Here is a 25,176-nt window from a genome sequence, read left to right on the forward strand (position 1 = left end):
ATGCTGTTACATCTACAAAAAAAAATAGTTTCCTTGATTGGTGTTACTATGGCGAAGAATCTCAATTACACTTTCAATGAAAATCACAAGGTCAAGGACTTGAATACATTTACTTATCACATAGCTACAACAGGCAGCCTAATCTCAGACACACAGTCATAGCCTTAGCACAGACGATCATAAAGGATAATTTCTCATAATGGATGCCTAAGGACTTCGCTGGTTACTCGGATGAGTCCTCTCCGCTGCTGATCTTGACCACAGTCTTCCCCCGAGCGTGACCCTTCTCTACCTTCAGCATGGCCTGGGGCACCTGGGAGAAGGTAAACTCCTCCTCCACCACCGCACGGATCTGCAGGAACAGGAAGTGCAGTCACAGGAAGTAAAGGGTGCATTGTTGGTAGTGCAGTGCACAATTCTGCAACGGGCCTTTGAATGAATCCTGGCCAAATTGATCTTCCGAAAATGAATAAAAGAAAAAGTTGAGTCAGATATGGTGTATCTGTTGGCAGAGTAGCCTACATTGAAAAACAGAGAGAATGGCTGTGATGGTGATTAGGCCACCGAGCCAGTTCCTCTTCTACACAGAATGACCTGATCCTTACCTCCGAGTGGATTGAATGAAGATAACCTGTAATTGAAGTGGTGAGGATGTACTGACATCTTTCACAAACTACGACGTCCACCAACACTGTACACAACAGCACCCTGTTCAGCCTAAGATGCTCTCATCATGTAGTGTATTGTATATTTGAAAATGAGTTTAAAAAAAATACATGAACAAAACAGCTCACTGAAGAGAAAATTACATAATTGACACAGTATACCCCATATTCTGTTGCTAACCTAACACTGTAATGAGTCAACACACACATTTGCATCCTGTTGTGTTTGTTGTCATGACAAACATACCAACAGCATGGTAGGACAACCAACTGTAGAGGATCTGGTGACCAGGCCAGGCTGAAGCTAGCCGTCACCGTTTCATCAGAACAGAATGGAACCATGATGTCATGGTGGAACGCTTCCATAATACCCAGGCAGGCCATGAAGAGACAGGAATCTGTCCCGCTTCCAGGCTGGGGAGTGGACCCGGGGGCTGACAAAGGGCCCGGATTAAGGGCCTAGCACCAGGATTACACTGGCATTCCATCTTGGCCGGTCAGGACAGCCCCGACATAGCAGGTGATTATCTGGTCTGACCATACCAAACCCAGCCTGCCTCACTGTCTGTCTGACAGAGGAGAAGGGGAGGTGTGTGTCGTGTACGTGTGTTTGTGTGGCTTCAGCCATTTGATGGCTGAAGCGTAGCGATTAGTTCCTCCACTTGGCCAAGGGGGTCATAAAACCCCCACTATTGACCAATATAACGTGGCACTCAGATGTAATGGTGCCACTATTGACCAATATAATTTCACCCTTTCATCAATAGGCGCTATATGACATTTGCCAACCATATCAAAAGGGATATTTCAGGATTATCTACTTCCCCAGAGTCAGATGAAATCGTGGAAACCATTTTCATGTCTCTGTGTCCAGTATTAAGGAAGGTAGAGGTATTTTGTGAGCCAACGCTAACTAGCATTAGCGCCATGACAAAGTCTATGGGTATCTGCTAGGATGCTAGAAATAATTTCATGGCTGTCTTCAGCTTTACAAAAACTCTGTATAGAGTAATGAAGTGGGTGCCCACTGACCCGCTGGCATGGGAGACACACATACACTCACAGTGAAGTGTGTCACATCCCCCCTTTGGGCAAAGACCCATCCAGGTCTTTTGTACATCTCACTCACCCTTTTATGTCAAAACGGGCAGAGATGATCAAGTCACAACCATCTGCTCCACTATAGGTGCTATGGCCTAGTTACCTACTGTCTGTCTCTGAGTGAGTGAGTGAGTGAGTGAGTGAGTGAGTGAGTGAGTGAGTGAGTGAGTGAGTGAGCATTCACCTGTGTCTAATTCTCTGTGGTCACAAGAGTAATAGGTTGAGGTTTCTAAGGCAGCCTGTGTTCAAAAAATATATAATTTAACGTACACTTATACAAAAGCCATATAAACGTAAAAAATGTCAGACTCATGAATTGACGCATTATTATTATTATTATTATTATTATTAATAATTGAGTCTCTCACTATTATGGCATGTTGTTGACCATCTATTCCCTTCTGTTACTATACCATGTTAATGGCACAACCAGAAACCCATGAGGGAATGTCTATTAAAAGACTTACCCCTCATGGAAGACTATTAAAGGCCTAGTGCCTTTAAAATGATTTATTGTGTGTTTTTATATAAAAAAAATCTGAATTACAACTATATATATACACTTGTAATTCAGATTTTTTTTTAGGGCGCCCCTGCTTCCAGCAGCTACATGTACGGTTCAGAATATTAGGGAATAAAAGAAAGCCATCTAAATATATGCATATTTGTCATCCTGAAAATGTCCACATTCAGTTCTTCAACCCATGGTAATGTTGGAAGGTTAGTGAGCATAGAATTATAATAGGCAGAATAGTGTAGAATAACCTTGTCTATTGCCTGCACTAACCATGGGGTTCAAACTGTTATGACTTGGTGTGGGCTCCGCTCCATAAAGATTTAAATTAGCCTACATGCATTTTATTATTTTTATATTATAAACTGTTACTAAGGATCCTCAGCTACAACCACACAGCAGTGAGGTGTTAACAGAGGAAGCAAATGAAAGTAAATTAAACAAAGGAAATAAATGGAATTATAATGTAGGCTATACCAACTGAAGGAAACAAACAGTAAATTGAGAGTTGAATATGTGGTTATTAGGCCTACTTACGGTCGATACTGACAGTGGCTAATATTTAACATGAAAGAAATGTTAAATATTACAACTACTGTTTATTGACTGATCAGATAAGACTCTTTCATTCAATTGGACCACAATCATCTCCACCCCTAAATAGGGATGGCACTAAAATTAGGTCATAAAAGGACAACACAGAGATTGGAAAATACATTAGGCAATTCAGCTTCGTTGCGTTCTTCTAAACGGAGAGTCATATTCATCAAATCAAAGACCATGAACTGCCTGATGATCTTCATGCTAGTGGCTCTTTTAATCATTGCTTGTAAGTCAAATCAAATTCATTCTTAAAAGGCAGTACATGTGCAACAGCTCCTCTAACTCAGCTTCGATTATACAGTTGAACAGCAAACATAATGTTTTTAACTGTTTTTGTAAAATGTAAAAACTATAAACTGTAAAAACTATTTTAAAAACTTGATAAATGTGCTATAATGGTAGGAAATAATGAGATTTACATTTTTCTGGTAATTCCAGGTGGAATACAAGAGGCATCTGCATCTCTACACTTATGTTTCATTAGTGGGGGCGGGTGCAGAAACCTTCGTTTGTGCCTTGCTTCTGGTGGTACTAACATTGGAAAAATAGGATGTACATGGCCGAATGTGTAAGTTTATCAATGACCGAAACTGACTTGATAAATCAGAAATGCAGTGTCCCATTATGAATTTCAAATACATTCCAATTACTGTATGCATAGCAGTAATATCAGACTGGACTCACGTTTGCGATTTTACGTAAATATTTGCTCCTCAAATAAGTATATGGAACGTTTTGTATCGTTACTAAAAACTAAAAACAGAAGATTACTAGTGGAGGTTGGTTGGGGAGGATGACTGGTGGGTGGGTGTGGGGGGCGACTAGTGGGGGTGGGGGAGAATGCCTGGTGGGGGTGGGGTGACTGGTGGGGGGGCGTATACTGCGGCCGAGTAGCAACCCAAAGGTTGCGTGTTTGAGGTGCGTCCGGGACAAGTGTAGCATTTTAGCTAACCCTTCCCCTAACCTTGACCCAATTCACCTTTTATTAAATTCTTCTAACCTTTATCGTTTTACGTACATTTTCTCCTAACCGCTAACGTAAATTCTCACCGTAATTCTTTGTTGTTAGACGCAACCAGCAATTTGGTCTCAGAGAAAGATCTATATTACTATAGGTCCTCCCAAGACATATGATAAGATACACCATCCAATTCGTATGCTATTGTACGGACGGGTACGACCTATGATACTATATCTCCTATAATTCGTATGATATTGTATAATGCATTGACCACTATTCCATTCATAATGTAATGTAACGTAACGTAGGTACCCTTGCACGAGCCTTGGCTTGTGCAAGCCGGAACATCTCACAGGGGCACATTTTATTTGTCATATGCTCAAGTACAGTGAAATGCTTAACTTGCAAGCAGTACCCAACAGTGCAGTATTTAATATTTTTTATAACTAATGAGGAAAAAATAAGAAAAAACACCAGTGGTGTGAAGTACATAAGTAAAAATACTTTAAAGTACTACTTATGTAGTTTTTTGGGGGTATCTGTACTTTACTATTTATACTTTACTACATTCCTAGATTTTTTTTCTTCTTTTTACTCCATACATTTTCCCTGACAACCAAAAGTACTCATTACATTTTGAATGCTTAGCAGGACAGGAAAATTGTCAAATTCAAGCATTTATCAAGAGAACACATGGTCATGCCTATTGCCTCTGGCCTGGCAGACTCACTAAACACAAATGAATCTTTTGTAAATAATGTCTAAGTTGGAGTGTGACCCTGGCTAAAAACAAGAAAATTGTGTTGTCTGCTAATATAAGGAATTTTAAATGATTTATACCTGTACTTTTGATACTTAAGTATACTTAAAACCAAATACTTTTAGACTGTTACTCAAGTAGTATTTTACTGGCTGACTTTTACTTGAGTAATTTTCTATTAAGGTATCTATACTTTTACTCAAGTATGACAATTGGGTACTTTTTCATCCACTGACAAATACACAACAAATAAGAGAGGAAGCTATATACAGGGTAAATTTGGCGCGGCAAGTGGTTAGAGCATTGGTTAGAGCGTTGGGCCAGTTACCGAAAGGTTGCTGGATTGAATCCCCGAGCTGACAAGGTAAAAATCTGTCATTCTGCCCCTGAACAAGGCAGTTAAGCCACTGTTCCCCAGTAGGCCGTCACTGTAAATAGGAATTTGTTCTTAACTGACTTGCCTAGTTAAATAAAGGTTAAATAAAAAGGGATTGGTGTATTTGAGGTACAGTACATGACCAAAAGTATGTGGACACCTGCTCATTGAACATCCCATTCCAAAATCAGGGCATTAATATGGAGTTTGTCCCCCCTTTGCTGCTATAACAGCCTCTACTCTTCTGGGAAGGCTTTCCACTAGATGTTGGAACAGGGACTTGCTTCCATTCAGCCACAAGAACATTGGTGAGGTCGGTCACTGATGTTGAGTTTTAGGCCTGCCTCGCAGTCGGCGTTCCAATTCATTCCAAAAGTGTCAGATGGAGTTGAGGTCAGGGATCTGTTCAGGCCAGTCAAGTTCTTCCACACTGATCTCGACAAACCATTTATTTTTTGTTGTATTTTATCCCCTTTTTCTCCCCAATTTCGATCTTGTCTCATCGTTGCAAACCCCAACACGCTCGGGAGGCAAAGGTCGAGTCAGGCGTCCTCCAAAACATGACACGCCAAACCGCGCTTCTTAACACCCGCCTGCTTAACCCGGAAGCCAGCAGCACCAATGGGTCGGAGGAAACACCGCTCACCTGACGACCAAGGTCAGCCTGCAGGCACCAGGCCCGCCACAAGGAGAAACTAGAGCGCAATGAGACAAGTAAAGTAATTATTGTGGCGTTAAGATTTCCCTTCACTGGAACTAAGGGGCCTAGCCCGAACCATGAAAAACAGCCGGAGACCATTACTTCTCCTCCACCAAACTTTACAGTTGGCACTATGCATTTGGGCAGGTAGCGTATCCGCCAAACCCAGATTCGTCCGTTTGACTGCCAGATGGTGAAGCGTTATTCATCACTGCAGAGAATGCGTTTCCACTGCTTCAGAGTCTAACGGCGGCGAGCTTTACACCACTCCAGCCGACACTTGGCATTGAGCATGGTGATCTTAGGCTTGTGTGCGGCTGGTAATATATACATTGGCAATAAACAGTATGTGAACCCTTTCAATGACCTGGATTTCTGCATAAATTGGTCATAAAATAGACAAACACTTAAACTAATAACACACAGATTATTGTATTTTTCTTGTCTATATTCAATACATCATTTAAACATTCACAGTGTAGGTTGGAAAAAGTATGTGAACCCCTGGGCTAATCACTTCTCCAAAAGCTAACCTGGAGTCCAATCAATGAGACGAGATTTGAGATGTTGGTTAGAGCTGCCCAGCCCCATAAAAAACACTCACAAAATTTGAGTTTGCTATTCATAAGAAGCATTGCCTGATATGAACCATGCCTCGAACAAAAGAGATCTCAGAAGACCTAAGATTAAGAATTGTTGACTTGCATAAAGCTGGAAAGGGTTAGAAAAGTATCTCTAAAAGCCTTGATGTTCATCAGTCCACGGTAAGAAATTGTCTATAAATGGAGAAAGTTCAGCACTGTTGCTACTCTCCCTATGAGTGGCCATCCTGCAAAGATGATTGCAAGAGCACAACGCAGAATGCTCAATGAGGTTAAGAAGAATCCTAGAGTGTCAGCTAAAGACTTACAGAAATCTCTGGAACATGCTAACTTCTCTGTTGACGAGTCTACAATACGTAAACACTAAACAAGAATGGTGTAAATGGGAGGACACCGCGGGAGAAGCCACTGCTGACCAAAGAAAAACATTGCTGCACGTCTGAAGCTCGCAGAAGAGCACCTGGATGTTCCACAGAGCTACTGGCAAAATATTATGTGGACAGATTAAACTAAATTTGAGTTGTTTGGAAGGAACACACAACACTATGTGTGGAGAAAAAAAGGCTCAGCACACCAACATCAAAACCTCATCCCAACTGTAAAGTATGGTGGAGGGAGCATCATGGTTTGGGGCTGCTTTGCTGCCTCAGGGCCTGGACAGCTTGCTATCATCGACGGAAAAATTAATTCCCAAGTTTATCAAGACATTTTGCAGGAGAATGTAAGGCTATCTGTGGCGGCAGGTAGCCTGGCGGATAGGAGCATTGGGCCAGTAACTGAAAGGTTGCTGGATTGAATCCCCGAGCTGGCAAGGTAAAGAAAATTGGTCGTTCTACCCCTGATCAAGGCATTTAACCCACTGTTCCCCGGGCCCCGAAGACGTGGATGTCGATTAAGGCAGCCCTCCGCACCTCTCTGACTCAGAGGGGTTGGGTTAAATGCGGAAGACACATTTCAGTTGAATGCATTCAGTTGTACAACTGACTAGGTATCCCCCTTTCCCTATCTGTCCACCAGTTGAAGCTCAACAGCACAACGACCCAAAACACAGAAGTAAATCAACAACAGAATGACTTCAACAGAAGAAAATACGCCTTCTGGAGTCCTGACCTCAACCCGATTGAGATGCTGTGGCATGACCTGGAGAGCGGTTCACACCAGACATCCCAACAATATTGCTGAGCTGAAACAATTTTGTAAAGAGGAACAGTCCAAAATTCCCCCTGACCGTTGTGCAGTTCTGATCTGCAAATACAGAAAACGTTTGGTTGAGGTTATTGCTGCCAAAGGAGGGTCAACCAGTTATTAAAACTAAGGATTCACATACTTTTTACAGCCTGCACTGAATGTTTACACGGTGTGTCCAATAAAGACATGAACACGTATAATTGTTTGAGTGTTAGTTTAAGCAGACTGTGTTTGTCTATTGTTGTGACTTAGATGAAGATCAAATGACATTTTATGACTAATTTATGTAGAAATCCAGGTAATTCCAAAGGGTTCACATACTTTTGTAAACTGGAGTAAACAGTAATGTAAACAGGAGTAATAGTGACCAGTAGCAGGCTAAATATACTGAACAAAAATATAAATGAAACATGCAACAATTTCAAAGATTTTTCTGAGTTACAGTTCAAATGAGGAAATAAATCAATTAAAATACATTTGTTTGGCCCTAGTCTATGGATTTCAAATGACTGGGAATACAGATATGCATTGGTTGGTCAAAGATACCTTTAAAAAAAATGGGCCTGAGGATCTCGTCATGGTATTTCTGTGCATTCAAATTTCTATCGATAAAAATGCAATTCTGTTCGTTGTCTGTAGCTTATGCCTGCCCATACTGTAACCCCACTGCCACCATGGGGCACTCTGTTCACAACGTTGACATCAGCAAACCGCTCGCCCACACAACGCCATACACGTGGTCTTGTGAGGCCGGTTGGACGTACTGCCAAATCCTCTAAAAACAACATTGGAGGCGGCTTATGGTAGAAAAATGAACATGAAATTCTCTGGCAACAGCTCTGGTGGACATTCCTGCAGTCAGCATGCCAATTGCACGCTCCCTCAAAACTTGAGACATCTGTGGCATTGCGTTGTGTGACAAAACTGCACATTTTAGAGTAGCCTTTAATTGTCCCCAGCACAAGCTGCACCTGTGTAATGATCATGGTGTTTAATCAGCTTCTTGATATGCCACACCTGTCAGGTGGATGGATTATCTTGGCAAAGGAGAAATGCTCACTAACAGGGATGTAAACACATTTCTGCACACAATTTGAAAGCATTTCTTGGATCTTTTATTTCAGCTCATGAAACATGGGACCAACACTTTACATGTTACGTTTATATTTTTGTTCAATGTCGATAGATACTAATGTTAATGGCAATCAATAATCAATGAACAGCAGCATAGTGGTAGCAATAAATCTAATCAATAATCGATTTAGCAGCAGCGTAGGAGAAGCCCATCTTCTAATTCTGTAGCGTGAGGCAGCTTGAAGTACAAGTACACCCCCTACAGGATGCGAGTCTATCATAGGGCCTTTCCACCAATCTATATCCTTAACGCTGAGTGCCAAGCAAAGACGGATTGGTTCACATTTTTACTGTCTTTGGTATGACTTGGCCGGGCATCGAACTCCCAACCTTCCAATCTCAAGGCAGACACTAACCACAAGGCCACTGAGTTGGTTGTAAAGTAATGTATCATACTAAATAGAGGGGAACAGATTTATGTACCAAATCTTACGAATTTCCCAAGGCCAGGTTGGTAATATTCAATGTTTTATAAACAGCTATAAATGTTGGTGCTGCGTATTTTTCCAAACCAAATCTATTGGATGCTTTCTCTTTCAGATGCTGTAAATGATACCGGCCAGAGTCTTGACAATGGCCACTGAGGATCCCATGGAACATTCACCAAGAGTAGGGACTAGAGGGTGTTAACTCCTGTGTCTTGGCCAGATGCCCAACTGGCAACTCCTACTGAATTGACTATTCCTGTTTGACCCTTTTGTCATGATTTGTACTTCCCTTTTGCAGAATAAAATTGCAATGAGAAAATACTATTTGTTTCATTTTCAATTACACAACACTATAATCACAACAACATTTGAAAGGTATTCACACATGCTTTCTTGCGGCACATGAAATAGACCTACAACATGATGCTATGCCTTGACCTGGAGTACTGGTCCCACTTTCATTGTATAGCTGATATACTTTAAAGCCTAAAAGTACAGTAAAACTGATGCTACGAGGGCTCCCAAATAGCGCAGCAGTTTAAGGCACTGCATCTCAGTGCTAGAGTCGTCACTACAGACCCTGGCTCGATGCCTGGTTCGATCCCGGGCAGTATCACAACTGGCCGTGATTGGGAGTCCCATAGGGAGGCGCACAATTGGCCCAGCGTTGTCTGGGTTTGGCTGAGGGTAGGCCGTCATTGTAAATAAGAATTTGTTCTTAACTGACTTGCCTAGTTAAATAAAGGTTACATTTAAAAAATTTAAAAAAACATTTAAAATACAATAGTATAGAGCCAGGTTATGATATGGCACTGTGCGATAACACAAATAAGTGTTCTGAAGCGGGTCAAGTTTTACAGATGAATTTCCTTCCCTCTTTAAGAGAAAACTACTACATTCGGAGTTGCACATAGCTGCACTCCTCACCAAGTCAACAGCCTTCACCTATCCGTCATTCAGAATGCCTTTGTATGGGAATAGCGATCCCGGTTACAGCAGCATGGCGGCCAGCGCAGGCCCCAGGCTCTAAATCAGTCTGGGTGGTTCTGAGACCCACTGTTGATGCTGAAGCCCAAAACCAGAAGAATCCAAATAGCAGCACATGTCCAAGGAGGGACTAAGGCTTGTGACTGGGGGACCAGGGTGGAGGAAGGTGCGCTCCAGCCTGTTGCTGCTCTTCTGGCTAGGTTGACTGGCCATGCTGGGCGCCACTATAGTCATCAAAGGAGCACTCGGCCAGTTCCGCCACATCTTCTTTGGTGGCAGAGGACACTGTTCTTCCGCCCTGCAGCCAGCCTCCTTCATGGACATAGTGAGTGCCAGACCAGGGGGCTCCCGAGTGGCGCAGCGGTCTAAGGCACTGCATCTCAGTGCAAGAGGTGTCACTGCAGTCCCTGGTTCGAATCCAGGCTGCATCACATCCGGCCGTGATTGGGAGTCCCGTGGGACGGCTCACAATTGGCCCAGCGTCGTCCAGGTTTGGCTGGGGTAGGCCGTCATTGTAAATAAGAATTTGTTCTTAACTGACTTGCCTAGTTAAAATAAAAAATAAAAACAAATCTGTATGCCCTACCTGAAGTCCCTTGGGGTGGGAGCTCAGATTCTGGAGAGTTGTGGTCTAGGAGTTCAGTTCAGAGGACGATGACAGGAAAGTCTCTACCTGCCCGGAGGGGCTCCCAACATCTCATTGGTGGATTTAGATGTGAGGTCACGGCAGCCACGCACAAATCACTTCCTGTCCGGACAGGAAGTGGCCGTTGCCATGGAGATACACCTGCAAAATCTCCAGGGAGACATTTTGCAGAGTCTGATGGTGGGCAGTGGTGAAGCATCACAGGGGCTGCAGAGGCTACTCATGTTTCTGGTGATGACACTACCTGGAACACCTGTTGTCAAATACAGCAAAGAACTCAGCCATTCACAGAGCATGTCTGTAGAGGGCAGGGCACATGATCAGACCAAATGGGCAGGGGGATCCTCAGGGGGAAACGGGGAAACTCAAAAGCTCCAGCTTGGATCTCTTCCGCTCCCTCAGTCACTCCCGGTCTAGAGAGGAAACCCTCCTTTTTGGCAGCTTCAACTTCCAACACTTCCTCCATCCCCTTCTCCTCCTCCACCTTCTACCCAGCCATGCCATCGCCCCCCATCCTGGCCTTCCTACGCTCCTGGGGCTGTGTTCACTTCCTGGTTTGTGACCAGCTCGAGGTTGGACTGCCTGAGCCCCAACTCCTTGGAAACACTGAGGCTTCAGCCACAGAAGAGCGTCGTCATCAAACTATGTTTCTGGCAGCTAAGTCAGCCTACTGGACTTTGATTTAATGGACTATAAATAATGTACATAATGTACATTCTACAGTAAAATGTAATAATTTGACTTCAAATTATGTTTAGTCATTAGCATTCTTACAAATCAACTTCCTTGTTGTTGTGAGAGGCCGTATTTGACAGTTAAGTGTTTTGCCAAGGCCAAAACTGCCATATAAAGAACGTAGTTCAATTCTGTTAATTCCTTCAACATTTCAATTTGTCTTAGTTTGATTCAGATTACAAAAGTCAGGTTACAAGTCAACTGGAAGAGGTTTTCATCAAATCCAAAGACCATGAACCGTCACATTCACTGTTAGTCTTTGTAAGTATTCAACATTTCTTGGATGGTTGCATAGTTTATTATTATACCAATAACCATTCAGTCAGGATGCTTTCAGCACCTGTTATTCCGCTTGATTACTCTTATAAAAAGGGAAAACAGCTGGTGGCTCAACTGAGAAAGTGAACGCTAAGACTGAACAGTACCTTTCCCGCATCCACCATCTCGCTGATGTCATCCAGGGCAAGTCCGTTGGGTGCAAACATCCCCCAGCGATAGTGCACTCCCTTGGATAAATGCTAGGAGCGACAAAGGAGAAAAAGGGAGATGAACAAGGTTTTATACACTCAAATAAAACAAAGACATTGATGTTGGTGTTGTCCACCCATACACAGACTGTTGGTGTTGTTGTCCACCCATACACAGACTACTGGTGTTGTTGTCCACCCATACACAGACTATTGGTGTTGTTGTCCACCCATACACAGACTGTTGGTGTTGTTGTTCACCCATACACAGACTACTGGTGTTGTTGTCCACCCATACACAGACTACTGGTGTTGTTGTCCACCCATACACAGACTATTGGTGTTGTTGTCCACCCATACACAGACTATTGGTGTTGTTGTCCACCCATACACAGACTGTTGGTGTTGTTGTCCACCCATACACAGACTATTGGTGTTGTTGTCCACCCATACAGACTTAAATGCAGATGGTTAAGTAAAGATGTGTCTCAGATGTACTATATATAAACTTTAACAAACTACAAACTTCACATACAAATGTATCAGTCCATAATTAGGTTGAGATTATTACCAGTTTATAAATCACTCCTAACTAGTGGCCTGTAAAATAGAAACATGCATATGTAGATGAGCACCTTTGTTTGAATCTCTGGTTATACTTGCCTTTGTTGCATGTGGTATATCCGTGGTTTATAATGCTCTTCATTACAAATGCATTGGTTTTATTATTCTGCTGTCGATCACTCACTATACCATTGTGAGGCAGTGTTGGCACACACAAGGCAAGACACCAACCCACACAGACAACGGCATCCCTGGCTGTATCAACTGCCTTCTATCCCAGACACCATACACACAAAGCACTTTTTTTTATTAAATGAGGTGACATTTTAACCCAAAGAGGACTGCCTAAGTGTCAAAGTATGTCAGGCGACAGGGTGTTGAGCGCCCCTCTTTCATGAAGGCATTCCCTATCCATTATTTTTCCCAGCATCGAGATGGCATTCCCGGCTCCATTCCAAATGGAAAAAGGAGATGGCTGAGTGCTAGGGTTTGTGGGTGGTGTCTCAGAGGGGGCATGGTCCAGGGGAAGGTTCCTCAACATAAAGCACCTAGGGAGATTATAGGGGTTTTAAACGAGGACAACTTCGACTGGCAAACCGGTTGTCTGCACTTTAGTTCTGATTACACTGTGCTTGCACTATGAGCACTAAGAGTTTGCGGAGAAAGAAAGGTTGGAACTGAGAGGTTGGGTTATTTCCTGTCTTAACCCACAGACTACATCCGTCATTCATTATTTTCCACTTTTGAGTTTTTGCATTCAGTGCTTTATTCTACCGGTGCCCAATCTTCTGCAATTGCAGAGTTGCAATTGATCGATGGAGAAAGAGATGTTTAGGAGAGCCACTGTGTGTGTGTGTGTGTGTGTGTGTGTGTGTGTGTGTGTGTGAATAAGATTTCCAAAGGAACTGAGGTTCTCATTTTGACACCTAACAAACCAGGTGAGCACACACTGTCTGTATTAGTAATATTCAAACAAAATACGCCTCCAAAGTATCTAACCACCAAACCAAAGGTAAACATTTAAACATGAACCAAATCTGTTAAGTATGCCTCTTTCAGTCCTGTCTGAGGGCTGTTTCCATGGAGACGCCAGGCCAGTAGTTTGAAGAGCGAATTGTACCCCGTTGTGACATGCTCCCTCTCTGGGGACAGAGGCCTTCTCTCTACCCAAACTACCCAAGGCCCACTAATACTGGGGTGGCCGCGAGATCAGCTCAACACTCCCACGTCATTGCATCCAGCTCTGTTTCCCAAAAGCCTAGGGGCCATGTTTTCCCATCGTTGGCCCCAGACCTTAGAGGCCACGCTCCATTAAGCACTTTGTAGGCTGTCTTGGAAATGAGAGATCATATGATGTAGAGAGCGGAGAGAGACATTAAGGTGTAGAGGGGAGAAAGAGGGGGAGACCAGTGGGTGTTCAAAAAGTGATAGACAGTATGGGGTGTTGATAAGGTGTGTTGATTTAAGTTCCCCCATATCTTCTATATTCTAGCCAAGGTCTGACACTTTCTACTGTCAACACTGTCCCGGGACAAACCCCATGGTACAACTCCACCGTGCCAATCTACCTATAGTGGGGGAGAAAAACAGTGCATGTTTCCATGGGGTTCCCCCAAACCATGTCTTCACACACACCCACCTTGTCTTCAGTTTCTATTTCCCAGAGACAATGTTTTTCCATTTCTGTTACTAGATACTATTACAGTACTGATAAAGTGAGAACCTTATGGCACTGGAGTACAATGTGTTCCAAGTCCTACTTCAGCCTAGAAGTGCTACAGTATTCCAGCAGTGCTGTATTCAATGAATGCAATCCGCACATCACAGTTCTGGTTCTCCCCGATAAGACTCTCTTAAACATACTGTAACCACTACTAACTACAGTTATCTGTAGTTCTGTGTGTATTGTGTGGTGAGTGGGCGTAAGAAGAACAAACTTGGCACGCACAAAGCCTCAAAATGCACTGCACATATTGCGGTTTGTACACCACAAAATGCCAACAGGATGCTAGTGTCACTCTGTCGGGGTGAGATGACAAGCAAGGGGAGTGAGATGGGGTTTTGCTTTATAAGGGGACACTGCAGATGTCTTGTAAGTGCTTTACTGCACATGTTCAAGGCAGAGGTCTTATACAGTACCAGTCAAACGTTTGGACACACCTACTCATTTAAGGGTTTTTCTTTATTTGTACTATTTTCTACACTGTAGAATAACAGTGAACACATCAAAACTATGAAATAACATATATGGAATCATGTAGTAACCAAAAAAGTGATAAACTAATCAAAATATATTTTATATTTGAGATTCTTCAAAGTAGCCACCCTTTTCCTTGATGACAGCTTTGTACACTCTTGGCATTCTCTCCACCAGCTTCATGAGGTAGTCACCTGGAATGCATTTCAATTAACAGATGTGCCTTGTTAAAAGTTAATTTGTGGAATTTCTTTCCTTCTTAATGTTTTTGAGCTAATCAGTTGTGACAAGGTAATGGTGGTATAGAGAAGATAGCCCTGTTTGGTAAAAGACCAAGTCCATATTATAGCAACAACAGCTCAAATAAGCAAAGACAAACAACAGTCCATCATTACTTTATGACATGAAGGTCAGTCAATACGGAAAATTTCAAGAACTTTGAAAGTTTCTTCAAGTGCAGTCGCAAAAACCATCAAGCGCTATGATGAAACTGGCCCTCAAGAGGACCACAAAAGGAAAGGAAAACCCAGAGTTACCTCTGCTGCAGAGGATAAGTTCATTAGAGTTACCAGCCTCAGAAATTGCAGCCCAAATAAATGCTTCACAGAGTTCAAGTAACAGACATCTCAACATCAACTGTTCAGAGGAGACAGCGTGAATCAGGCCTTCATGGTCAAATTTCTGCAAAGAAACCATGACTAAAGGACACCAATAATAAGAAGAGACTTGCTTTGGCCAAGAAACACAAGCAATGGAAATCTGTCCTTTGATCTGATGAGTCCAAATGTGTGATTTTTGGTTCCAACCGCCATGTCTTTGTGAGATGCAGAGTAGGTGAACGGATGATCTCCGCATGTGTGGTTCCCACCGTGAAACACGGAAGAGGAGGTGTGATGGTCCTTTGCTGATGACACTGTCAGTGATTTATTTATCAGACAAGGCACACTTAACCAGCATGGCTACTACAGCATTCTGCAGCGATATGCCATCCCATCTGCTTGCACTTAGTGGGACTATCATTTGTTTTTCAGCAGGACAATGACCCAAAACACACCTCCAGGCTGTGTAAGGACTATTTGACCAAGATGGAGAGTGATGGAGTGCTGCATCAGATGACCTGGCCTCCACAATCACCCGACCTCAACCCAATTGAGATGGTTTGGGATGAGTTGGACCACAGAGTGAAGGAAAAGCAGCCAACAAGTGCTCAGCATATGTGGGAACTCCTTCAAGACTGTTGGAAAAGCATTCCAGGTGAAGCTGGTTGAGACAATGCCAAGAGTGTGCAAAGCTGTCATCAGGGCAAAGGGTGGCTACTTTGAAGAATCTATAATAAAAAAGATTGATTTGTTTTGACTTTTTTGGTTACTACATGATTCCATATGTGTTATTTCATAGTTTTTATGTCTTCACTGTTATTCTACAATGTAGAAAATAGTACAAATAAAGAAAAACCCTTAAATGAGTAGGTGTGTCCAAACTTTTGACAGGTACTGTATGGTTCTGTGATCACCTGTATAAATAAAGGACACAGAAAATGAAATACAGAAACGCTGCCACAGTTACCTTGAGGGCCTTGGATGCCACGGTGACCCCGGTCTGGAGCATTCCATCAGCAATACCCAGCCGGTCAGTGTTACAAAGGAAGGGCGTTACCAGTGTTACATACTTGGCGCCACACCACGGCTTCAGCAGGCCCAGAGCCCAGCTCTCTGTGTCCCCGCCCACATTATCCAGAACCAGATCAAACCTAGGATGGAGGAAGAGAGGTAGAGAGAGATGGAGAGAGACAGAGAGAGAGTTCATTTTGTTACATGGAGAGTCATTTTCCCACACACCAATGAGAGTTGACTGTGGCTATGAGAGAGATGTGCCCAAGCCTTGATTACAGCAAACTGACCAATGGGGAACACTCCTCATCCTATTCAGATAAATGCCACCATGGAGGTTTTAAAGTATGTCTGCATGTGCTTCTGTATGCTTCTGTGACAAGGGAAAATGTGTGTGTGTTTGTGGGCGAGCTCACTTTTCCAGCGCCCTCAGGGGCACCTCAACAGGCCCAGCTGTGTAGTCTACCACGTGATCCACCCCTAGACCCCTCACCAGCCGCTCGGCATTCTGGGAGCAGGTTACTGTCACATGGGCTCCCCAGGCCTTGAGCATCTGAGACGAGAAAACAGGATCTACATCATCATCATCATCACACTCTTTGCGGGTACCTGGAATGATGTTGATAATATCAGTAAGACTTGTGTAATAGAAGTGAGCGAGGGTGCAGCCGGCACACATATCATCTCTTATAACAGGAGAGATCCGATGAACCAGCACTGAATCCCTGATGTAAGATACATGTGCAGATTGAAGTCACAGCAAAAGGCTGAAGTGGCACACAAGGACACCCGATCCAAGACGAGCGTATAACATCCCTGACATAATTATAAACAGCTGTCCATGGAACAGAATTTACAGGATTTAGATAATATAATTGTTTGTTTATTTTTAAGGATCTTTCTTTTCCACCATTGTTTTGTATTATGACCACGCAGCTATAGTCACCGCGATGTGGTTTGAATACCTAAGATTGAAAGCAAACAGAGTCACATTGAAGATTAAGTCATGAATCTACAGAATGAGAGCATCATGGTTATCATCAGCAGCATGATCACCTGTATGGAAAATGTTCCGACTCCTCCTGAACCTCCCAGGATCAGAATGCTGTATGAGGACGGAAAACACCGGATTAAAACACAAGAGTCATGATGGAGTAAACACAGAGTCATGATGGAGACAAACGTATGTCCTTTACTAATCCAGGTTTTTGAGTTTGACTTTGATGTACATTTAACGTGTGTACAAAACACTCACATTTAACTGAGTGTACAAAACATTAGGAACACCGTCCTAATATTGAGTTGCATCCCCTTTTGCCCTCAGAACAGCTTCAATTCGTTGAGGCATGGACTCTACAAGGTGTCGAAAGCGTTCCACAGGGATGCTGGCCCATGTTGACTCCAATGCTTCCCACAGTGTTGTCAAGTTGACTGGATGTCCTTTGGGTGGTGGATCATTATTGATACACACGGGAAACGTGAAAAACATAGCAACGTTGCAGTTCTTGACACACTCAAACCAGTACGCCAGGCACCCTTACCAAACCCTGTTCAAAGGCATTTAAACTTGTCTTGCCCATTCACCCTCTGAATGTCACACATACACAATCCATGTCCCAATTGTCTCAAGGCTTAAAAATTGTTCTTTAACCTGTCTCCTCCCCTTCATCTATACTGATTAAAGTGGATTTAACAACTGACATCAATAATGGATCATATCTTTCCCCTGGATTCACCTGGCCAGTCTGTCATGGAAAGAGCAGGTGTTCCTAATGTCTTGTACACTAAGTCAAAGTCATACACAAAAATGTGTCCAATTGTTCAATATGTTGCATGTGAACCAGGTGCTTCAGGGTCCAGTGCCATGCCAGCCACTGATGAAGCCCATTTCCAAAGAACCAACTTTGCCCACATGCTCATTACCCACAGGCCTGAGAGAGAGAGAGAGAGAGAGAGGGTGTGCATGTGTGTATGTGTGTACTTGCCGTTTTTTGGCACAGTTGTCCTTGTTGAGGCCTCCTGTGTTGACTAGGGCAGACCAGGCTGTGGCAGCCACGTAAGGAACAGCCGCCGCCTCTATGTGACTCAGACATTTGGGCTTTTTGGACACCTGGCTCGGACACAAAATGGCGCACTCAGAAGTAGGTCACAAATATCTGTCCATATGTCAAAAGGTTGTGGTAAGGATTAGGGGGAAGAGAAATCTGATCCTAGATCAACTTCCACCTTGAGCCTGACAAACCTCCCACCAAACCTGTCACTATCTGAAACGGTTCAGTAGCCATCCATTAAAAGTTATGCATTATGATGCCATGTAAAAGCTGACTTATCTGTCTGCAGTCCTAATTTCTCCTCCTCTTCACATAGAAAGGTCAGCGTTTCCCCTAAATGCATTTAGCAGGGGCGCACTGCGACATTATTTGTACATACAGTACCAGTCAAAAGTTTGGACACACCATTCAAGGGTTTTTCTTCATTTTTACTATTTTCTACATTGTAGAATAATAGTGAAGACATCAAAACTATGAAATTACACATATGGAATCATGTAGTAACCAAAAGTGTTAAATCAAAATATATTTGAGTTTCTTCAAATAGCCACCCTTTGGCTTGATGAAATTTTTACACACTCTCGGCATTCTCTCAACCAACTTTAACTGGAATGCTTTTCCAACAGTCTTGAAGGAGTTCCCACATATGCTGAGCACTTGTTGGCTGCTTTTCATTCAATTGGGTTGAGGTCGGGTGATTGTAGAGGCCAGGTCATGTGAAGCAGCACTCTATCACTCTCCTTCTTGGTCAAATAGCCCTTACACAGTCTGGAGGTGTGTTGGGTCATTGTTGAAAAACAAATGACTTGTTGTAGCCATGCTGGTTAAGTGTGCTTTGAAATCTAAATAAATCACAGACAGTGTCACCAGCAAAGGACCATCATACCTCATCCTCCGTGCTTCATAGTGGGAACCACACATGCGGAGATCATCCGTTCACCTACTCTGCATCTCACAAAGACATGGCGGTTGGAACCAAAAATTACACATTTGGACTCATCAGACCAAAGGACAGATTTCCATTGCTTGTGTTTCTTGGCCCAAGCAAGTCTCTTCTTATTATTGGTGTCCTTTAGTAGTGGTTTCTTTGCAGAAATTTGACCATGAAGGCCTGATTCATGCATTCTCCTCTGAACAGTTGATGTTGAGATGTGTGAAACATTTATTTGGGCTGATATTTCTGAGGCTGGAAAGTCTACTGAACTTATCCTCTGCAGCAGAGGTAACTCTGGGTCTTCCTTTCCTGTGGCGGTCCTCATGAGGGCCAGTTTCATCATAGTGCTTGATGGTTTTTGTGATTGCACTTGAAGAAACTTTCAAAGTTCTTGAAATGTTCCGTATTGACTGTCCTTCATGTCTTAAAGTAATGATGGATTGCCATCTCTCTTTGCTTAGTTGAGCTGTTATTGCCATAAGATGGACTTGGTCTTTTACCAAATAGGGCTGTCTTCTGTATACTACCCCTACCTTGTCACAACACAACTGATTGGCTCAAACGGATTAAGAAGGAAAGAAATTCCACAAATTAACTTTTAACAAGGCACACCTGTTAATTGAAATGCATTCCAGGTGACTACCTCATTAAGTTGGTGAATGCCAAGAGTGTGCAAAGCTGTCATGAAGGCAAAGGGTGGCTACTTTGAAGAATCTTAAATATATTTTGATTTGTTTAACACTTTTTTGGTTACTGCATGACTCCATAGTTTTGATGTCGTCACTATTATTCTACAATGTAGAAAATAGTCAAAATAAAGAAAAACCCTGGGTAGGTGTGTCTAAACTTTTGACTGGTACTGTATATCATTTTGGGGATGGTAAAACGTTTTCAGTGTAAACTTAAACGACTAAAACCAGATACAAAGCATGTAGAAAAGATAATGGAGCAATATTTTTCTAAATAAAAGAATCGTTGAACTAACAATCACCTAAATCGGGGAGAATATAAAATTTAAAAAATGTAATGTTTGACTCAGATAGCATAAGAACACGGAATAAGCCATGGGAAAATGTGTTGAACTGCAGGAAATTAGCTTTAAAACTGCACATTTTCTCTCAGCCCCATAAATAAATGCATAGAATTTCAGGAAACTATCTTTGAAACTGTGAAATGTTGTCTCTGCCCCATGTAAAACTGTGTAGAATTGCAGGAAATTAGCTTTACAATTTTGAAATGTAAAGAGGGCCTCTAAAACCACTCTATTGGCCACACCCACGCTAATCAAAGGGGAAACACTGAAGCCATTAATGACCATGCCTCACTGAGCAGCAGCCACACTGCCTGCAGCTTTTCTTCTCAAATCTGAGACCAATTGTAGTCTATCCCAAAAGTCCATTCCAGCCTAGCAACATAATTTAGCTCACAAGAGATACCTAGTATTGCCTATACCAAGGTATCCAAACACTACTGTGCATTGTCTCTTGAACATGCTAGAGAAAGCAGAGTATCCCTGGTAGTGGTAAAGAAAGTCAGATTTAAAAAACATATAGTAGTTCAACTGAAATGTTAATTACTCGTACACATATTTGCATGTACAATGTAGAAATAAGCAAACAGTGGTTTTGGTAAAAAAACACTAAAAAATACAACATAAAACAAACGGGTCAGAAAGAAAACAGTACCTCATTTGCACTCAACACCACAAACTCAGCCAGGCTGCCTTGTTTCCATGGGGGAATGGCTGCCCACACCTGAGAAGAAAAAAAACAACGGCTTAACCAACCATGCACTAGTATGACCCTGCATGGGTGGCACAGATACAAATATTGTGACATTTTTTATTCTCTGTTTGGATATACACTATATACACAAAAGTACGTGGACACCCCTTCAAATTAGTGGTTTCGCCTATTTCAGCCACACCCGTTGCTGACAGGTGTTTAAAATCGAGCACATAGCCAAGCAATCTCCATAGACAAACATTGGCAGTAGAATGGCCTTACTTAAGAGCTCAGTGACTTTCAACATGGCACCGTCATAGGATGCCACCTTTCCAACAAGTCAGTTCGTCAAATTTCTGCCCTGTGAGAGCTGCCCCGGTCAACTGTAAGTGCTGTTATTGTGAATTGGAAACATTTAGAAGCAACAACGGCTCAGCCGCGAAGTGGTAGGCCACACAGAAAGGGACCACCGAGTGCTGAAGCACTTAACGCGTAAAAATTATCTGTCCTCGGTTGCAACACACACTACAGAGTTCCAAACTGACTCTGGAAGCAACGTCAGCACAAGAACTGTTCATCGGGAGCTTAATCAAATGGGTTTCCATGGCCGAGCAGCCACACACAAGCCTAAGATCACCATAAGCAATGCCAAACGTCGGCTGGAGTGGTGTAATGCTCGCCACCATTGGACTCTGAAAGCATTCTCTGGAGTGTTGAATCATGCTTCACCATCTGGCAGTCCGACGGACTAATCTGGTTTTGGCGGATGCCAGGAGAACGCTACCTGCCCCAATGCATAGTGCCAACTGTAAAGTTTGGTGGAGGAGGAATAATGGTCTGGGGCTGTTTTTCATGGTTCAGGCTAGGCCACTTAGTTCCAGTGGAAGGAAATATTAACGCTACAGCATACAATGACATTCTAGACGATTCTGTTGGAAAACTTTGTGGCAACAGTTTGGGGAAGGCCCTTTCCTGTTTCATCATGACAATGCCCCCGTGCACAAAGCAAGGTCCATATAGAAATGGTTTGTTGAGATCGGTATGGAAGAACTTGACTGGCCTGCAGAGCCCCATCGAACACCTTTGAGATTAATTGGAATGCCGACTGCGAGCCAGGTCTAATCGCCCAACCTCACTAAAGCTTGCGGCTGAATGGAAGCAACTCCCCGCAGCAATGTTCCAACATCTAGTGGAAAGCCTTCCCAGAAGACTGGAGGCTGTTATAGCAGCAAAGGGAGGACCAACTCCATATCAATGCCTATGATTTTGGAATGAGATGGTCAACGAGCAGGTATCCACATACTCTTGGTCATGTAGTGTATGTTATGTTTACATCCATTTAATGGGATAGTGTTTCACTGCAAGCCACAGGCCCACCTACTGGGGAACCAGGCCCACCCAATCAGATAAATAAAAATAAAAAATGATGCTCTACTTGTCAGTGAGGGGATTAGATTAATCTGGCCCGGGCACCCAGGTAGGTATGTTTCGCACCACGTGAAAGATGATTGCATTCGTTTAAAAACCGGGTTGCCTCCCGGGCGCGACCCAGGTGCCCTGTTCAAAGCCCACGCGAAGTTGGCTCAAAACCAAAGTGACATAATTAAGCACGAGGAGTAAATAGTAGCATTCTGTGTTTTCACATGTAAAAGTGATTGCTTTGGATAAAAACGCTTTATCTGCCTTAACAATGAAAATGTGTTTGAAACGAAGCACCATGCTACCTTGTTGACAACATGACTGAGTGGCGCAGATTACTGTTCCATTTGAGAAGGGCCCTCCTCCCTCACGGCTTTTTCACGTCACGGGCCACAGACCGGTACTCAGCATAATCGAATCCGCCCAGTGTTCCAAACAGGACATTATTTGTCTTTTTACCTAAACATGCAAACACCATCAGATAGAATTCATAGCAAGCAGTGCAGTGCACTAATAACTAACTGTAAGTCACACCCCCATTAAGCCACGAATATGACTCTATTGACAAATACAATATGTCACTGTGATTCTATGGCTATATGCACCATGCCACTGCCTACTTCATTTATTAATTTAGCAAACAAGACAGCTCATAATCCAGTGCTTTTTATCAGACAACACACCTATATTTTAGCTTTAATTAGCTTTAAAAATGCAACATTTTCACTCAGCCTCATGGCAAAACTTTGTAGAATAGCATGAGATTAGCTATGAAACTGCACATGTTCCTCTCTGCCCCAAGGCAAAATCTGTAGAATTGAAGGAAATTAGCTTTAAAACAGTAACATTTTCTCTCAGCCTCATAGCAAAATGTGTAGAATAGCATGAGATTAGCTATAAAACTGCACGTTTCTCTTTGCTCCGTGGCAAAATGTGTAGAATTGCAGGAAGTTGAATCTATATTCTTTGACCCACCCATCAACCAATTAATGGCTACGCTACTGCCCCAAGGTGGTGCAATTAAATGTAACATTATACAATAAGGTACTCCACAACTGCACTGGATTAAGTAAACAAAGCACTAACAGAAGAGCCAAAAAACAGACAGCCCCTCATTGTCATAACATGCTACAATGACATGACTTCATGAAGAGGCACTGTGGAGCCACATTGTATTTATACTATAAGCCACACACACACACACACACACACACACACACACACACACACACACACACACACACACACACACACACACACACACACACACACACACACAGAGAGAGAGAAAGTGTCGCCCGATTCTACTCCATCCTGGGGCCCGTGTTTGTGTTACCTCGTCCCCCTCTTTAAAGTAGGCTGATGCCACATCCAGACCACACTCCATGATGACTCCGGACATATCGCGGCCCAGAATGAGGGGGAACTCACTGCCCGACTGGTTGATGTTCAGGGGGTCTCTCTTCATGGCCATAGTGGCAGCCCCATACCCACCTGAGAGGGCAGAAACAACACAGAAATGAGGCCTAACCAGATTAGAAATAACCACAAAAACAGTCCATGTGGAGACATGTGGATTCAGTTACGAACAGAGGCCACAAGATGATGAGAACACAGATTAACTGGCAAGATCATCACTGAATATGCCGAGAGGTAACCATGAAGAACTCAATGCACCCTACCTCCTCAAATAGCACATATAGGCCTGGCTGTGGTTTACCAGTCGTTGAGTGGTGGGAGCGGGTAAGGAGTTTGATGATTCACAATTCAACACCCAAACCACAGGTTTCGTCAGTCTACTTTCCCTTTGCGTCAGAAGAGCTTTACTCGTTACCTGGTGTGATCCATTATGCCCACACAGCTCTCTCTCACACAGACCATATTTGAATGGCAAAAAAACAGATGCTCAGTCAACTCTGAATGAGAGCAGTTTAGACTGAGGGATGTTGAATTTCCTTTTCACTAGTGGTGTGTGCACAAATGTGAAAATGTCTTGCATCTGTCTTCATATAGGTACAGGAGCTCCACAATACGTTTGAGCTGATATTCTGTAAGAGGAACAGGAGCTCAAGCAGTAGAACATTTGAGGTGCTGGTACTCAGCTGTGGTGAGCTCCTGCCCAAGTCAAGCACAGGCTATATGTCAAATATCTGATAGTCTATGTTCTCTAAGAACTGAAGGTTATAGGAAAACCACTGACATGAACAATGAAGAGGCAGCCTATAGAAAAGTTACCTCACGGGAATCAAACGTGCTAGAAGACCACATATCTTTATCAGGCACCAACCTCTCATGCTGACGTCAATGGGGTTTAGACCTGCGGCATGAACTTGAACGACGACTTCATTCGGATAGTTGATGATTGGGAAGCCGGCGTTTTTAGTGAACCGTAGGACATCATTGCTGCCGTATCTATCGATAACCCAAGCAGGCATTATTGTCATACGGCTGTTTGAGGTGTTGAACAGTCTCCTCTGATCTCCATGGACCAATGTTTTCACACATGGTGTTCTACTGTTAAGGAGACACGACCACCAACTGCAAGCCAACTGTCTCAAAGGAAGCATGATTATCTCCAGATATCAATTGTCAATACACCTCCTCTTCAATCGTGTACTCTGCACATTAGTTATCAAGCCATGCACGCGACTACAATTAGCTCAATGACTGATATCTAATCTTTCCATTCATTAGACAATACAATGGGCAAAGTTGCAGATACTATAGTTTTTACAGTCTGGAAGGACAGTGTTCACTTAGCTCTGCACTTAATCCCGCTGCTTCCTCGTCTACTGCTGGCAGCGTCTGAC

At 43.0% G+C, this 25,176-nt stretch overlaps 1 protein-coding gene across 1 annotated transcript; it reads right to left on the reverse strand.

Annotated features, from left to right (window-relative positions):
• Window positions 1–91: 91 nt before the first annotated feature.
• On the reverse strand, window positions 92–25,176 carry rtn4ip1 (reticulon 4 interacting protein 1). The gene is made up of 9 exons (XM_029713839.1): window positions 24,654–25,176; window positions 23,703–23,860; window positions 20,909–20,977; window positions 18,224–18,348; window positions 17,295–17,343; window positions 16,655–16,791; window positions 16,195–16,378; window positions 11,826–11,918; window positions 92–352 (listed from the first exon to the last, which is right to left on the reverse strand). Exons 1-9 carry the CDS (start codon window positions 24,931–24,933, stop codon window positions 224–226), a joined length of 1,224 nt encoding a protein of 407 aa, XP_029569699.1. The 5' UTR covers window positions 24,934–25,176; the 3' UTR covers window positions 92–223.

The sequence above is a fragment of the Salmo trutta genome, chromosome 25, assembly GCF_901001165.1.
Source record: "Salmo trutta chromosome 25, fSalTru1.1, whole genome shotgun sequence".
In the NCBI taxonomy this organism is placed as follows: domain Eukaryota; kingdom Metazoa; phylum Chordata; class Actinopteri; order Salmoniformes; family Salmonidae; genus Salmo; species Salmo trutta.

What these genes read in the sequence shown, in the direction of transcription:
- rtn4ip1 (XM_029713839.1), bottom strand. Translation starts at nt 24,933, where the DNA reads ATGCTTCCTTTGAGACAGTTGGCTTGCAGTTGGTGGTCGTGTCTCCTT. An exon ending in GACAACTGTGCCAAAAAACG is followed by an intron (nt 17,344 to 18,223) that starts GCAAGTACACAC and finishes GTCCTCATACAG; the next exon opens with CATTCTGATCCTGGGAGGTT. An exon ending in TGGCATCCAAGGCCCTCAAG is followed by an intron (nt 11,919 to 16,194) that starts GTAACTGTGGCA and finishes TGTCGCTCCTAG; the next exon opens with CATTTATCCAAGGGAGTGCA.